This window comes from Mandrillus leucophaeus, unplaced genomic scaffold (genome assembly GCF_000951045.1).
Source record: "Mandrillus leucophaeus isolate KB7577 unplaced genomic scaffold, Mleu.le_1.0 Scaffold924, whole genome shotgun sequence".
NCBI classification, from domain to species: Eukaryota; Metazoa; Chordata; class Mammalia; order Primates; family Cercopithecidae; genus Mandrillus; species Mandrillus leucophaeus.
This window is the reverse complement of record NW_012110075.1, coordinates 204,510-223,110: the sequence shown is the minus strand read 5'-3', so window position 1 is coordinate 223,110 and position 18,601 is coordinate 204,510. Positions and strand designations below refer to the sequence as shown.

At 32.7% G+C, this 18,601-nt stretch overlaps 1 protein-coding gene across 2 annotated transcripts in view; it reads right to left on the bottom strand.

Annotated features, from left to right (window-relative positions):
• The window catches only part of BCHE (butyrylcholinesterase), a 68,006-nt gene extending 56,143 nt beyond the window's left edge, over nt 1-11,863 (bottom strand). Inside the window, exons 1-3 of one of the 2 annotated variants that reach the window (XR_001004892.1) lie at nt 11,705-11,863; nt 4,019-5,543; nt 2,490-2,573 (exon numbers count right to left, since the gene is read on the bottom strand). Coding sequence is in view for 1 of the 2 variants with exons in the window: in XM_011970031.1 (XP_011825421.1) it covers nt 4,019-5,535 (1,517 nt within the window). In the remaining variant the exon portion in view is untranslated. The remainder of the gene's footprint in view (nt 1-2,489; nt 2,574-4,018; nt 5,544-11,704) is intronic. The other variant, XM_011970031.1, reaches the window with a different exon arrangement.
• Between the last annotated feature and the right edge of the window lie 6,738 nt (nt 11,864-18,601).

Below are 18,601 nucleotides of genomic sequence, written 5' to 3'. Positions count from 1 at the left end.
TAATGAATAGTGATGTAATATCTGAATATTTATATGGGAAATAATGAACCTCAACCCCTACATTAAAAGTTCACAGGTATGAATTTAAATATATTATGAATCAAAAGTAAAAATCTAAAACCAAAAAAAAAAAAAAAAAAAACAGAAAAAAAACAGTCTTTACAAATGTTGGTGTAGGGAAATACTTATTTGATAAGATGGAAATAAATTAATAAGCTGAGATTCACTGAAATTCAACATGTCAAAAATCAAAGTAAGATAAAAATTGGGGAAAAATACTGAAAGTACATAGGATATGTATCTTAAATATATAAGAATTCTTACAAGTCAATGAGAGATAAACCCAGTAAAAAATTGCAAAAGATTTAAACATTTCAAAATGGAAAAAATACCAGTGACCAGTTAGCATAAGAAAAGATGTTCTACATCTATATCCATCAGAGAGAAACAAAGTAAAAGCACAAAGAGATGTCATTACAAAGCCAGAAGAACAGCTAAAATTGAAGATTGATTAGTTGCGAGTGATGCTGAAGATGTGAAACAAGTGGGGCTCTGGTACGTCATTGCTTTTGGGAGTATAAAGTTCTCAACTAAGGAAAGTGGTTGAACAATTTCTTTAAAAAAATAAGCATGTGCTTATATATGTCCCTGCAATTCCTCTCACTTTTACTCAAAATAAGAGAAAAAAAAATCTTCTACAGATTTTGTACAAGACAAAAGTCTTCCAGAAAAATATTCATAGAACGCTAGTCATAATACCCCCAAAAAGAAACAACGCATGGGTGAATGGATAAAAAAGCAGTTGTACAATCATCCACAGGAAATAGTACTTAGCAGTGAATAACAAATAAACTCCTTACACATACAACACAGATGAATTGCGGCTCTGTTATGCTGAGCAAAAGAAGCCAGACACAAGATTATATAAGCTATGATATCATGAGTATAAAATTCCAGAAAAGGTAAAACTAATCTATAATAAAAATAGAATCAGTGATTGACTGGACATGGGGAGTAAGAGGACTGTTTGCAAAGAGGTGGGGGGACTTTATTCTGAGGCAATGGAATTATGCTTTATCTTTATGGAGTAGTACATATTGGCCAAACTTACTGATCTGTATGTTTATTATGTATATTTTTTATAGTATGTACATTATATTTCAATGAAGATTATAAATAATACACATAGATTTACTAATTAAGAAGAATTTATCAAAACATTTCATGAATCATGAACTTGAAAACTCATTTTCCTAAATGATAATCATAGCTCCAATTCTACTTTTACTTTCTTAATAAGACATTTTGAAGTTCTGAGGAAGTAGAGACTAGCAGAGTTTCTCAATCTTGGCATTATTTACATTTTGGAAAGAATAATTATATCACTGTGGAGTGCTGCCCTGTGCATTACAGGGTGTTTAGCAGCATGCTGGGCCTTCATCTGTTCCCCCAATAGTGACACTCAAAAAGGGCTCCAGACATTGTTAAATGTTCCTGGGGGGTAGAAAGAAAGGGTCCTAGGAGGAAAGTCTTTGACCTTGGAAATTACAGATTTGGGACATCAAGTCTGTAGTCAGAAAGATGTGGATAGATTTCCAGACTTAACAGTTGTCAACTTTGTTTTCACTGCAGTTCACTTAATTATTCAAAGCTTCTATATTAATTCACATGTATACTTTGAAAATAGATAATGAACATCAGGATACTAACATTATGCTTGACATCAAATCAACCCTTAACACGAATATATAGTGTTATTATCTCTGTTCAACTGTGCAATTATCGTCTGTGAATAAAATTACTAAAATAACATCTTGTTATTGCTACACTACTTTACAGTTTAACTTTTTATAGCTTATGAGCTCCATTACATATATTTATTATTATTAAAATGTTAATTTTTATTTCCCATTATAAGGCTAATATTAAATAACCTTATTAAATAATTAATAAATAATTAAATAAATATTAAATAATTAATCCTATTGTCAAAGATTTTCTTTTTTGGTCTGTTATATGGGTGCCAAAAACAAGGCATTTAACACATCTGATTCTTTGTGTTCTCCATTGTGAAACAAGAAAATGTAAATTCTTTAATTATTGCAACATGCAAAGGAAATGAAGTCTTTTGAAAAATTTAGGTTTCAATAATTTAAAAAATTATCCTTAAATCCTTAAATTATTTACAGTCCCTAGAATTTAAAGAAAGAAATAAAAACATATATAAATGATGTAATATGGATAAAGCCTCGAGGGAGAGAGCAGAATGAGATATAAGTAATTCTAATATAGCTCTAAAAATAAGCTGATGCTTCATTCCTTGAGCAGAAATTTATGCTGATGTTGACAAAGAATAAAATATTTTACAGCCACAGGTAATATAATAACCCACGTATCTTGAAAAGGCAATATAATATTTTTTACTCATACTACCTTTTACCAGCTCTCATTCAATCATTAGCCAAATATTTGTTAAGTATGATAGATACCCATCATAGTAATTCAATGAATATCAAATCAAAACCACAGATTCTGTTTCAAGAGGGTAGTTTAGTATAGTTGAGGAGGAATAGCTTACAATGAAAGAGGAAATAGACCAGTTACAGTCAACTTCTGTGAGAGTGAACAATAGATCTGAAGCAACTGCACCTCTAGTAATTAAAGAAATGCTGCATGAGATGTGTAGTAGATTAAGACTTCAAAAATGTAGCACTTTGTCATTAAAGAGGAAAGAGGTGTTTTAAACAGGGCATATTGCTAGAAGAAAGTTCTAAGGTGCAGTTAAGCTGAGAATCTTTGGTATTAGTGAGATAACTGGCTCACCCAGAACCTGGTGTTACTGAGTAATGTGAGTTGCAGCAAGATTATAGAGGCCTTTCAATACTGGGTGGAAGAATTATAACTTTTTCCACAGTGATTAAGTATTAAACAATTTGAAAAGGATTATACAATTGATATTGTAGAAATATACATACAGTGACATGAAGTACAAAGAATTCCAAATGGAGGGTGGAAAAGAACACCAGAGAGCAGTAATGTAACTATCAGCGTTTTGTTTAGTTATAAAAGATAGTGTGAAAGACTGAATTACTGCATCAATCAATTTATGATTTATGTAAACACTTCTTGTATAAATAAATTTCTAAATTTCTATTTTTTAAAAATTATTCACATTGGTACAATTTACTCCCATGTATAAAATGTGGTTTTGGTTTACAAATGTGGTGGAAGGAAAAAAAAATATTTTCTATAGATACATGCATGCATTTAAAAAATATATTCTAAATGGTTATTTTCTTCTGACTCTTGAGGACATAATATCACAGTATTTATAATATGTGGGGGAAATATGTTATTTGTAATGTCTCTGATTATCTAATATCAGCCATAAGACTGCTCAGGTGGAGAACAGCTTAGCTAAACCCTCATGGCCCCAGTGAAACACAGGCTGCCTCAAATCTGAACAGGTCTATTAGGAAAAAAATAAAAACCAAACAATACAATGGCAAATGTTGTGTATTTTGGGTAATCTGAGGGCCAATTGCATCACCACCATGTTCCTTCAATTTCCTAAGCAGAGATGTATTACTTCATGTATCAGGTATCATGGTACCAAGCTGAAGAACTTGGAAAGAAATAGTCCTACTCTGACCTCAATCTGTGAACTTTGTAAAATTGCAGGTTAAAAAGTATTCTCACATTAATTTTAGTTCTCCAACTAAGCATCTTTTTCTATACAAACTTTGGCTAACATTGTTGAAATGCTTTGAAATATTCTGGAGATAAAATCGGAAGATTTTTTAAATAAAATTTCTATGATGATGATTTCTTTTAAACACTCTGACACAGGGAGTTGAAATGCACTTCATAAGAAAAAATAAAACCAGCTTTGGTACAAATAGAATAAATAATTAAAACATTTCTGTGTCTTTATAATAAGTTTTCCCCAGAGACCAAGCAAAACTAAGCAAAACAGATCAAACCAAGTCAGAGAACAACGACAAAAATCAGCACTTACCCATATTTTGCAAAATTTGCCCACCGTTTCACTATGGATCTACTCAAAATTTCCTCAGCTTTTGTGTAATTAACTCTTCTTTCCAGAGGTAAACCAAAGACAAATTCAATTTCATAGCCATGCATCACTCCCATCCATTCTGGCCACGGAAGTTTGGAGGATCGGTGTTCAAAATAGTAGAAAAAGGCATTATTTCCCCATTCTGAGAACTTCTTGGTGAACTCCAAGGCAGGGCATATGATATTATAATCCCCAACAGCATCATCCAACGCCTCACGGTAGTTTTCAGGTCTCTGATCATCTACCCAGTCTGTGTAATGAAAAAGGATGGATTCCTTTCCAAACTCACTCACGCCTGGAAAAAATATTTTTAAACCTTCCTGAAATTCGTTTCTAGTTATGATACTATCGTTATCTTTGCTGAAGCCAGGAGCACCATAGACTAAAAAAGCTGTCCCTTCATCTTTATTAACACCCACCAAGATCTGGGTTTTTTTAAATTGTCCAAGTTCAAGTAATATGTCTGGCATGTCAGTGAGAAAATCACCATCCATGGTTGGACCGAAGTTTACTGACAAGAGAGTCCCATAGGGGACAACAAATGCTTCATTCAGAAGAATTTCGTGGGGATCTTTATTTCTAAGGCACTTGACTATTTCAGTCTCATTATCTCTAGAGCAACCAGTCAATTTAGCCAAGGTCAATGTTCTGTTCCTAGCTTCATAAAGAGATGTTACTGCCCAAGGAGCATTAGAGGATCCACTTTGTAGAATGGCTCTGGTGAACAATGAATGGCTTCCAGGAGAAAGCAAATGCAGGCTAACTGAAGCTGCTCCTGCACTTTCTCCAAAGAGAGTTACACTTTTAGGATTTCCACCAAAGGCTGCTATATTTTTTTGAACCCACTGAAGAGCCAACTGTTGATCAAATAAACCCATGTTCCCTGGAGCCTCAGGATTTCCTGGCAAAGCTAAGAATCCAAGGGCACCCACCCTATAGTTCATTGACACTACAATAACTCTTTCAACTCGAGCCAGAAACTTGCCATCATAAACATGTAAAGATGATGTTCCACTCTGAAAACCACCACCATAAATCCATATCATTACAGTAGCATTTTTTGGTTTAGGTGCCGGAATCCATACATTTAGATATAAACAGTCTTCACTGAGGTCAGTGTTTGGGTTCCACATCTCTGATCCATGGAAGCCTGGAAAACTTTGATCTATGTTCTGATAGCAAGAATTTGCATATTTTGTGGCATTCCAAATATCAGACCACTTGGTCAGAGACTGTGGCTTTTTGAATCGAAGTCTACCAAGAGGTGGCTGTGCATAGGGAATTCCAAGAAAGGCTGTTACCGTGCCACCAAGAACTGTTAAGTTCATCCCTCTGACTTTTCCATTCTTTGTTGCAATTACGATGTCATCTTCAGTATGTGACTTTCCAATAAGCATGCAGAGCAAAAGAAACCAAAAGAGAAATCGGATGCATATGATTGTGGCTTTGCTATGCATATTGATTTCTGAAAGAGAGGTAAGTATAATGTTTTATAAGCCTTCTGCATATAGCATATTATACTTTACTGATGATAATTATCTAAAATATAGTAGTTAGTAATTCTACAAATTATGAAAACAAGAGATATTTTAGTTTTCAATTTAGAAAAAAAATAGTGGAATGGAAAATAAAAAATATTCATTTTGGGGATATTTATTGCTAAAGCTTTGTAAGGAAGAGGTAGTCGAATGTTTGTCCTAGTCAAATTTAATATTACTTCTGACTATATGTACAGTTCCACCAAAAAGCAGTAAACAGTAGTCTACCTACATCAGACATAATTTCTACCTTGGTAAGAGGAGAAAATACAAGTTCATATATTCTCTGAAATATCATGACTGGCTGGTTTTTGGCAGCACTGTTAAGTAGGTTAAGAATTTTTAAGGATCAATAGATTGTCATTATTGTCCTTTTCTGTTTTCTTTGTCTTTTCGGTGGTCCCTTTTGCCAAGTGATACCTTCCTCTGTACGATATCTTCCTCTAGTATATAAACTGAAGATAATTTAAACAAATTATTCATAGAATATTAAGTAACGAATATATGGTAGTCACCATTATTCTACAAACTGTGAAAGCTAACAAACATGCCACCACTGGTAAGGGCTATGGAAAAATAAAAAGTGAAGGCTGAGGATATATTCCAGGTAATTTCTCTAAAATTTAATAAACATGAGGGACTCTCTACAACATTTATAATGTCAATAGAGAGAAGCAGGGGCTAGTATTGTAATGTCTGGGAGAAGACTGTGGCTTAAGAGGAATTTTATACTCAGTATTACTCAACATGTATTAAGATTTGTTATAGCAATTTGTTAACAGATTAAAGTATATGCAACTAGTGAAGCTAAATGTGTTAGCACAGTCAGAATTACTTGCATTTTTATAGTGAAAAAAATGACTGAAATTAGAGGATCGAAGCTTAGAAACTATTGGGCCACATGGCAGAAGCAAAAATAATCTTTGTGACCTACAAAATCATAAGTACTTGACATTTATGAAATATTAAACAATATTTAATGGATGACATAGACTATTGGGGAGATCAACGTTTTATCAGAAATTCATAATGCAGACATGAGTTTCTTTTCAATAAGAAAGAAATTAAAAATCAGATTTGGGAACTGTGACAAAAAGGGACAGCAAAATGTAATGCAAATATCCTTTAAAAGAACTAATGCCTCTTTTTTTTTTTTTTTTTTTTTTTTTTTTTTTTGAGATGGAGTCTCACTCTGTCGCCAAGCTAGAATGCAGTGATACGATCTCAGCTCACTGCAACCTCCACCTCCTGGGCTCAAGCGATTCTTCTGCTTCAGTCTCCCAAGTAGCTGGGATTACAGATGTGTGCCACCACTCCCAGCTACTTTTTGTATTTTAGTAGAGATGGGGTTTCACCATGTTGGCCAGGCTGGTCTCGAACTCCTGACCTCAAGTGATCTGCCTGCCTCAGCCTCCCAAAGAGCTGGGATTACAGGATGAGCCATCACGCCTGGCCATAAAAGAACTAAAGGGTTTATGTAACTGAAAGAAACCCGACTAAAATAGTCAATTGCAAATACTGATTCTCATTCACATAATAATAACAAAGATCCATTAATGTACAAAGTCTTCCCTTTATTTTTTCTCAAGTTGCAATCCAACCTACACAACCAATGAACGAATCCTACAAACACTAAGCATTTGTATTAGTTTTTTTCTTTATTTAATTTAGATTTCTCAAAACAAAGAGAATAAATAACCATTCTAATGTCTATGTCCCAGACCTAGGATATCATATTTCTAATCAGCCTAATTCACCAACGGTCATAGGACATCTGGTGACCTACAAGTATTTTTTATCCCAATAAATATCTGAATTGATTAATTCATAGTCTGGAGCATTTGGTTCAGGGCTTGATACTTAATGGATATATCTATATCTATATCTATATCTAATTCTAACAATATCCATATGTATATGCATATATATTTACATATAAAATGACTGCTATAATAATAAGGTTTAAAAAAATCAAGCTACAAGATTATTATTTTTTCAGTTCTGTTTGGTAGAATTAGATGTGTGCTAAGATCAATAAAACATAATTAAAATATATTTTTAACAGCATTTCTACATTCATGATATTTAGGTACTATTATATAATAATAAATGCAATTTGTTGTACAGTCAAATGCCACTTAATGAGAGGGATACATTCTCAGAAATGCATTGTTAGGCGATTTTATCATTGTGCACATATTATAAGTGTACTCACGTAAACTTAGATGCTATAGCCTACCACACTTTTAGGCTATATGGTATAGGCTGTTGCATCTAGGCTACAAATCTGTACAACATGTTCCTATACTGAATACTGTAGGCAATTGTTAGAAAATGGTAACTGTATGTGTATGTATGCACAGAAAAGGTACAGTGAAAATACTATATTATAATTGCATAAGACCACCATTATTGATTGAAACATCATTGTGTATTATATGACTGTATCATAAATCATAGTAAATACATAAAATATAACAATGACTTAAAGTTTCCTATTACCTGACACTAATAACATTTCAGACATAATCAAAGTTTTAGAGGCACTACTGCTTCAGTTCTTTTTTCTTTCTGATAACCACTAATCCCTTTCTCATAAATAAACGCAGGAGAGCACCAGGAGAAATACAAAGTGCTAGTATGATTTTTTATTTTCTTTTTTGAAAACATCCTCTAGGAAGAAAAAGTGAATAAGGTGCAAAGCTGATTGGACTGTTCGTTCTAAGCTGCAATTTAATAAATTAATTGCAGCATCCCTGGTTGTATCCATTCTCCCTCTTGCCTAGTTCAGTCAATGTTCTTCTAAGTCTAATGCAAAAATCATCTGTTTTTTTTCTTGATTTTAGTTGAATATTAGTTTGTCTTTAGAAAGCAAACTCCGAATTGTAATAAATTTTGGTCTCTGATAGTTTTCAAACTTGTTATATAAACAGTTTAATAATCTTATTGCAAAGCAAGTACTATAGTTATTACAAAACTGTATTTGTGTTTTGTGTAATTATGAAATGTGGTTTCATTGTTTATGTTAAATAGTTGCTATAACATTTAAATGGTTGTAATGTCTTCCCAAGTCACTTAATTTGACTTAATACAAAATTTGTTGTATGTTTATATTTATATTTTGTGCTGAGTAAATCTTGTTATATAACAATATGATATGAATTAAAATCTTTAATTTTTTGGTAATGATATCTGAGTCATCACCTTGCAAATAAAGTAATTAGTAACAATCCAAACAATCCTTGTAAACATATATTCACTGCAAGAATGACAGTGTAATGCCAACTCATATGTATTGTTGCAGAGTGTTATATGACATTTAGTGTGTACTTTAATGTAAAAATATGCAGATGTTTATATACTTACTGTTAGTGTATTGTAGGCTAATATTTTTATATTTAATTGCAGTACTTTATTTTTTAAATAAGCATCACTTTGCCCTTTTTATAATCTGGTATTCTCTATTCTAACATGCTGCTCTGTAGTTTTGACATTAAAAGATTTTACACATTTTAATATGTTTATCATGTAATTGAGCAATCAAAAGAGAAATAAATGAAAATAGAACAAAAATATTGAGTCTATATCTCAAAATTTTTATTAATGATTAATATATTCAATAAAACCTTATTTTTTTTTCAATGAATTCTGGTGCAATTGGGTACTGTCTCATTAAATGATTCTGAGAGAACATAATATGTTTATCATAAAGAATGAGACACATTTTCACAATTACAGCTGTATATCTGAACTTAGAACAATTTGCTTATCAAAATAGTATTTAATATTGGAAATAAAGACAGGAGTTTTTGTTTGGAATTGAGAAAATCACAGTTTCTGAAGAATTGAGTTTTTGAGGTAACTGAGTTTTGGAGGAACTGAGTTTTAGTTTGGAATTGAGAAAATTTACTGGCAATTTTTGAAAATGCTAAACTGTTAAAACAATAAATATTCAAATAAAAAAGATGACAAATCTTTTTTTTTTGTTTGCATTTTTAGTTCAATTTTGAAGGTACTATCACAATTGCCTAGCTGACATTAAGAAAAAATACGAAATGTTATACTATAAGATATGAGTACGATAAAATAATTTGTATAAAGAACTTTTATTTGGGATACTTGACTATCAAACAGATTTTCAAAATAATGGGCCAGCCAAGAATTTTTAAAGGATAGTCAAGCAAATATTAATAATATTTTCCCTGTGTATATAGTAATTTCCCTATCTTTTAAAAAGTTACAATTAAATAAATATTTATTTCTACTTGGAAATAAACCCTCTTAAAATGTTAGAGAAAGAGCCATCTAGGTAATATTAATATGATCTAGAACGAGCACTACTAAATGTATTTGATGAAATCAGAACAACAATATCTTATATCAAACTTAAAAGCTTGTTTTGTTGCAGACTAAGTGAAGCGGGGAATTGAGGAAGTCTGTTTATAAATAGACTACATCACTGTCTTTCAGGGATTCTTCAGCTATGCTTTAGGCATGTATACATACAGAAGACACTACATTAGATATAAGAAACTTAAGATGTGTATCTGTCCTCAGTTAGGAAGAACATTCACAAACTTCATCGTGTGAATAATTTGAACATTTGTTAGAGATTTCTTGAGTCTTCTTTGAAAATTAAATCTTCTCTTAGGTTGCTATCCAATTACAATTCTCTTAACATCTGGGACCGTCTAATTTCGGTAAGAGTAAACAGATGCTGGCAAGAAACCATCGAAATGAAGATAATATACAATATAAATATGCATTACACTTATCAAGAAATGAATCAAAGAAGGAACCAAATTTATAGATAACATGTGACTTTAGCTACTATTAGCTTATATTTTATAAAAATGAAATATGGAGTACATCCCAAATATATTTTTACAATTAAAAAAGTGGGACATTTCAAACAAATGATAACCAAAAAAATTAGGAGAATATAACAGAACTTTGATAATCCAATTAGAAATTTTATTTGGCATCCAAAAGGCTACTTTATTTCATATCCAGAGAAAATTCTGAAGATTTTTATTCCAATGTTAAAGCCACACCTTAAAAGCTCAGACTTATCCTTAAACAAAGTAACTATTTATATAGGTAAACTGTCATTGTATTTATTGTAACTATGAGTTTATATTAAGAAAGGTATTACACAGACTAGTGACAGGAACTCCTAATCGAGTTTATTATCATGAAATATATTCATAAAAACATAGAAGACATACTCATAAAAGTATATAAAAATAGAAGTCATAAACAATGAAATCACATTTCAGTTTACTTTTAAACATTCATACATTTTATATCCTTAATATTTGATTCCCTTGTTAAAGTGGAACTGATGTTATCAAAATAATAGTTTTACAAGATTATAGGATGAGCAGAAGGTATATTTGCTTACTATTTCTATAATAGCAAAATAATAGCAAATGTAAAACATTTTGCCGCAATTCAAACAAACATATAAAAAGTGAACAAAAAGAGCAAAGGGGACATGTTCATAATCATCGTAAATCAAATTAGAAAAGAGGTTTTTTTTTTTTTTACATAAAATAAACTTCAATGTTTCATTTGTCAATTGTTATTGTTACAGTTTTAGGTGACAAAATGTTGACTGAGAAAAGTTCACCAAAAAATAAGTTAACTATTAACTGTATCCCACTTAAAAAAAAAAAAAAAAAAAAACAACAAAGTAAGACTAGTCGAAGATTACTTTTACAGAGAGATTCAATAAACAATGCATTTAAGGGTAAACCAGTATGGAATATTTTTTCTTAGGAAACTCACTTAGAATATATATCACTGTGATTCCACACGCGCTATGGTCCTTTATATAGAGTTGAATAAATTCATTATTTTCTCAGCAGTTAAATAAACAAAGTCTGCGTTCCCTGAATAATAGGAAGATTTCATGCATGTGCCTGCTGGCTCGCTTCCTCTGTCCCATTTGCAAGCTTCAGTAACTGTTCCCCACAGAGCACCAAAGGGACACAACAAACACGTGAAGAGATCACTGTTATCCCACAGAATGAGCTTTACAGTAACTTGGATCTCTATATGACGGTGTAAATTCAGAGCAACTTACCCGATTCTCTGCAACAAAGGTGGTAAACTTTTCAAGGAGTGAAAATCATGCAATACTTCAGAGAAATGCAGGATGCAGCTGCTGCTCCAGCCTGTAAATTGGACTGCACTGACATTCAGTGTTACTGAATGTAGCAATCAACTGTTACTGACAAAGCTCGCGAGAGTTGGCAGCAGCAACTTGATCTAGAGGCAGCCAGTCTTTACTTTCTGACATCTGTTCAGAGGCTAATGGTATGAATGCAATAGTGATTCATTTACAGTAGTATTACAGGATTCATGCTTTACAATTGCAGGTACTCTTCTAAGAATGAAGAAAAAAAAATAGAAGCTTCTTTAAAATAATCTGAAATGTAACAGAAAATGCATGTTTCTTTTAACACTATCTAAACTTTAAAAAAATTATTTTTTAGAATATACATATTTCCTATGCTTGTCTTAATATTTAAAGATGTATATATCATTCTAAAGAAGTGCTATTATCGAAATCCATTATAGCTTCAATCTGTGCTAATTATGCAGCTAGAGAAGATAGTAAAAGAGAAAATAAGAAACAGAATTCTCCATATATAAACTTGCAAATCAAAAACTTAGTCCTACTAACTGAATGAATGTCTCTGATATGTATCTCCTTTCAACCCCCACACTCCAACACTTATTTAAGTCATACAAATTTCAGCATTGGTAATTTCCTATTCAGAAGACCCTGCAGGCAGTCATATATGATGAGAAGCCACAATTTTCTGGTCAAGACAGGAAAAAGAAAATGAATAACCTTCACCAAACTCTATAAAAGAGACACATTTGTCAACTGGCAGTGCACATGCTCTGGGGAATATATTTATGTCTTTGGCGCTCATCTTTCTTCAAATGATGTTCAGGAAAATAATTAAAAAAAAAAAACCTTTAATAAACTCTTTAATCCCTATCTTCTCAATGCAGTATATTCTGAATCTTCTGTAAGTGATAGCTTTCACTTTTAAATCTCTTACTTTTGGGCTCACTATGGAGTAAACAGAAAGCATATTTGCAGGTGAGCACTTTTTTTGTCTTTTGACAGAGTGTTAAATTTTCAAACAAACAAATATAATTGGCATTTATTGTAATTCTAATTTATGCCATTCATTATAATTGACAATTTACATTAAATCTTTTATATTATTCCAACAAATATGAGAGTTATTACTATTAGCCACCTCATCAGATGAGAAAGCCAAGGTTTATACAAGTCAGACGCTTACTATATTTCTTACCACTAGTACCCGCTGGGAAACAGAATTTTAATCTGTATTAGTCTATTATTTCATATCAAATGCTTCCAAGAGAATAGCTATTTTGGTCTTTTAAACATCTTTTCTGTGAAAATTGTTACTTAGGCAGTATTGACTCAATAATAAATATCACGATCACAATTTATCATGATCATAATTTATAATGTATTTAGAATATAGTTTATGTAATAACAACTTAGTTACACAAAAGGTACAGAATACATAATCTATCTAAAAAGGAGGAAAAGGAGGTGGAGCACAGTGGTTCACGAATGTAATCCCAGCATTTTGGGAGGCCTAAGTGGATGGATTGCTTCAGTCTGGCAGTTCCAGACAAGTCTGGGCAACATAGCAAAACTCCATTTCTACAAGAAAATGGGTCAGTCATGGTGGTGCACGCCTGCATTCCCAGTTACTTGGGAGGCGGGTGAGGTAAGAGGATCACCTGAGCCTAGGAGGTCGAGGCTACAAGCCATGATTGTGCCACTGCACTTCATCCTCGGTAACAGAGTGAGATCCTGTCTCAAGAAAATAAATTAATTAATAAATCAATTAAAGCAAGAAAAGGCTTTTAAAATGGAAGTATACTGACAAATTTGCAATGATCTATATAGTGATGGCATTTCTGTTTAAAATATAGTAAATCTGATGTTCTACATGAGAGTTCATAGGTTCAATATACATGATTTTTAAAAATCCAAATGTCAAAATTCTTCTCTCCAACACAAGTCTACTGCATTGTTTCCTGTGTTAACATACAGTCAGCCTATCAAACCTGGCAATTATTAAGGAATGTTTTGTGATGTTAGTGAATTCAGCAGAGCATTTTACACTCTTTCTGTATCTACTCACTGCTAGGTAAAAATATGTCACATATATACACGTATTTCATTTTCATCTTTAAACAGGAAGCCAAACAATAAAATAATTGGTTTCAAGCAGATCTTTATCTTTAATGCATGTTTAAACTGGCTAACTAGCAACATCAACTGATTACACAAGTTGGCAATTTTTCTTCTGCTCAATGTCTTTACTTCAAAGAACCATCTTCTGTTACTGCCGCTGTAGTTCTTTTCCTCACATGATTTCACAGCTATGCCACATTAGTTCATTATTTCAGTGCACCTCTAAAGCATTTCTTCTTCCTGTCTTGGGAGTTTCTTCCTTGTGGCTCAACTTACAGCAGCTGCTTTGCTTCTGTGAGGTCATCCTTTTCTCACACATATCCAGCGGAAGGATGTAGGTCACACACAGTGAGCTTGTTTTAGGGTTAGTAGGCAAGCACTATTCCATTACCTCACAACCTGGATGGTTAATGATCCTGCTGTTAAATGTTGAGTATGCCTTGTAAGCGACACTGATGAAATACCACAAGACACTTGACACGGCACTAATACTGCTCAGATTTTGCAACCATATATGCTGAAGTCTGGGCAGGACAATCATTATGGTCTTGGCTCTGTGATCACTTTCAGTTAGCCAGTCACAGTGGTTTTTTGCTTTTACCGCCCCATTGTAATTCAGTTACCACTGTTTTCTAGATAGCAGCATTCAGTAAGATTTGAGATGGTGTGAAAAACATTAATCCTGTATTACACATTAGTTTCCCTTAGGCACACTGATGCCAAAAAAGTGCTCTAAACTTATATTAATTTTATTCAGTTTTTACAGTAGCACTGTGTTCTCTGAACTAAATATGGATGTAAAGAAAAGTGTATTCATATGTGTGTGTGTGTGTGTGTGTGTATATATATATATATATATATATATATATTTTTTTTTTTTTTTTTCCTGAGATGGAGTCTCACTCTGTCCCCCAGGCTGGAGTGCAGTGGCACAATCTCGGCTCACTGCAACCTCTGCCTCCTGGGTTCAAGCAATTCTCCTTCCTCAGCCTCCTGAGTAGCTGAGATTACAGGCACCCACCATCACATCTGGCTAGTTTTTGTATTTTTAGTAGACACAGGATTTCACTATGTTGGACAGGCTGGTGTCGAATTCCTGACCTCAGGTGCTCCACCCGCCTCAGCCTCCCAAAGCGCTGGGATTACAGATGTGAGCCACTGCATCCAGACCAGAAAAGTATATTTCTACATTTTACATATCACAGAGAATGAAAAGATTATTTTGTGTATTCCAGTCAATTTTTAAAAATATGTGTATGTGGTTATAGTTACACAGACAAATATAGTGGTAGTCAAATGGCTTATTATCATTCTTCTTGCTTTTTATCTTATAATATTAATTTCCTATTCAAATATTTTGATTACTGTATGATATATTATCATATGGGCATATTATGCTTCGTTGTATCTCTTGTTATTTATATGATGATAATAATAATGTTAGGTAATAAATATTATTTGAAAGCACTATTCTATCCACTTTGAATACATGAATTCATTTAAAACTCATGACTGCCTTTAATATAAGCACTATTATTATCCCTATTTTAAAGTTGAGAAAATATAGCTACAAAGGGTTTAAGTAACTTGCTCCAAATCATACAGATAGTGAGGTTAGTTTCTGACTTTTTTAATGTAAGTGTTATTACAATAGGCATTTTGTATATTGATATTTGAGTGCAACTTCTAATTATTTTCTTAATTTATTTTCCCAGAATTGGAATAACCAAATATGATGGGGACAAAGTACATATACATATATGTGTGTATATGTGTGTGTGTGTATATATATGTTGATATATATATGTGTATATATATTAAGTCTTCTGGAATCCTACACAGACTGTTGAATAGAAATAATTTTCCAACAATTCTGGCACAAAAGGGAAATGTTTTTATAATCAGACTGAACATGTCTCTGGAGCCCAGGGACCAGACCCTCACAGCTGGATGTGGCAGGTGTTTGAAGGTGGATATCTCCAGAGATATTAGAAGTAGGTCCAGCATCATAGGTAATAAAATTCTTTAGTGATGTTGTGGCGACTAATATGGAAGGCCTTGCAGGAAGTGATGTCTGCAAGGGATAACACATAGATATTTTGGGGTTAAGGGAGAGTGAGTGATGGGAGGTCTGTGGTGCTTTTTACATGAAGATACAGATAGTTTGGGTAAAGGAATTATGGAAAGAGATCTACAGGAAACAACAATTTGGTTAGACACTAGAATATTAGATTCTAAGAACAGAAATAAAATCAAGAAAAAGCAACAGCTTCTAAGGAAATGTGGTGCCAAGTGGATTTTCATGAATTGGCAAAGCCAGGAGAATCAAAGTAAGAAAAAAAATTCTGAACTAAATTGTTCAGGGCTTGAGCAAATAAAAGGAGAAACTCATTATTTTAAAACATAAACCAAGGGAGAAAAACAGCAAGCTTCTTTGTTTATCACCTAATTTACTGAATTGGCTTAAATTTACTCTTCCCAAACCCTTGACTATTCTTGGAGTCTCACTCTCAGAAAAATTGCAAAGTAGCATGTTATCAAATTAATCAAAGTGCTATTTAAACATCCAGATTTCTAGGCCACATCCCTGGACTTTGGTTTCAGTAGACTTGAGGACAGCGTTATCCTACTGTCCTCTGTGAAGCTGATAGAGGAAATTCACAAACTACACACTAAGAGGCAAAGTCCTGGAGCCTGGATACTAAGGACATTTTTGTGCTACCATATATATATGCTTTTTCTTTTTTTAATTCCTTATTCTCATGCACAACTGTACCTTTTGCTTCAAGCTAATTTGGAAATACATCACACATAGTCTTTGGTAGCCTACTTTCATATAACCTATCTTAAATTTTTCCAAAATAATGCTACCAAATATTTTTTAACTTCATTTATATGCCTATATATTAATTATGTGTATAGGTACAATATAATTTATCTAACTTGCTTTTATTGTATATGAAGACTATTTTAAATTTTTCCTGGAAATAGTAACATAAAAATGGACTTAATAGTTACAAATATTTTTAAATGTTTCTTATTTTCCGTGGAAGAATTACTTAAATCAGAATTCTTCTAAAGGTATCTATGCTTTTATGACTAAGATATATCAACCAACTACCTTCACAACACATCAGCAATTTATACTCTTACCAGCTGTCTAGGAAACTGTATGTTGTTCTCATGCCCCAAAACACAATTTAGTGTTACGTATTCTCTCTTTTGCCATTTCATTTGATAAAAATGTACTATTTTTAATTCATTTGCTTATAACTGTGACCACCCATATTTCAGGTGTTTATTCATTTCCTAAAAAGTAACTTTTTATTTCTGTACAATTTTAAATTTATGGAAATTTTCGAATCAGTGCAAACAACTTGTATATACTATTTACTCAGATTCACCGTGTGTTAATATTTAAGCCATTTTCAATTATGTCTTCCTTTACACATAAGATAAAATATGTGCATTTACAAGTTAATTTTTCTGAATTATGTCAGTTATTTGCAGTACCGATATCCTTTATCCCTCAACACTCTGGTAAGATCTATGAACATTTCCTTCTCTCTAGCTGTAAATATAATAAGTGAATTCAATCAACAATCTGGTAATAGAATATAAGACTATTTGAGAGGAAAAGCCCTGTTACTATGGAACAGCTCTAATTTAAAGAAGAAAGATAATTAATATATGTAGAAGGAATAACACGGCGGAAAAAAATTTTCAAACCTTGATGAATATACTCATTCAGTTAAGAATTAACAATTGTGTTAAGACCACTAGATGTATGATTGAAGGAAAACTGGATAGATGATGTTCTTGAGAAACCACACATATTACAATCCAAATTTTATAACTAAAGCAAACGGTAAATCTTAATGTCACAAATAGCAGAATCAGTAAAATGTTAGGTAAACAATATCACCTAGTCTATCTAAAACCTTTGAGTCTTTTATTATCATATTTAGATATGAATTCCACTTTATATGAAATAAAGAAAACAAAAGAAACAAACAAATTGTATCTCAATGGAGCACCCAGACAATTCCTGAAAGTGGAACATTCTGGCTTGGTCATTTCCACAAAACAATGAAAGTAAAGTTCTATGAAAGCCTGGGCAAAATGCAAGAGACGTAATCACATGCAGTATGTGGTTCATGACCGGAAATGGGTTTCTTGGGGGATAAATTTTGGAAATTTAAATAATTTGGGGGTACTAGCTTAGAAACGAATAGCAGGTGAAAATTCTTGAAGAAGTGGCTTGCAGAACATTATGAAAAATATAATCCCATTGTGGTGTGCACGTATACAGACACACACACACACACACACACACACACAAAGATTTGGAAGAATAGAAATTAAGACTTTATGCTCAGATGATTTGGCAGAGATATTTATACAAAATTATGGAACCAATTTATTTTTATTTTGCATATATTTAAGAAAATAGGAAGAGATAGAGCTGCCAAATTTTCATTATTGAAATGATATAAACTTCATGTCAAAGCAAGTTAATAATAATAAAATGCCAGCACTTTGGGAGGCCAAGGCGGGCAGATTAGGAGATCAGGAGATCGAGATCATCCCGGCTTATATAGTGAAACTCCGGTCTCTATTAAAAATACAAAAAATTAGCCGGGCGTGGTGGCGGGCACCTGTAGTGCCAGCTACTCACGAGGCTGAGGCAGGAGAATGGCGTGAACTCGGGAGGCGGAGCTT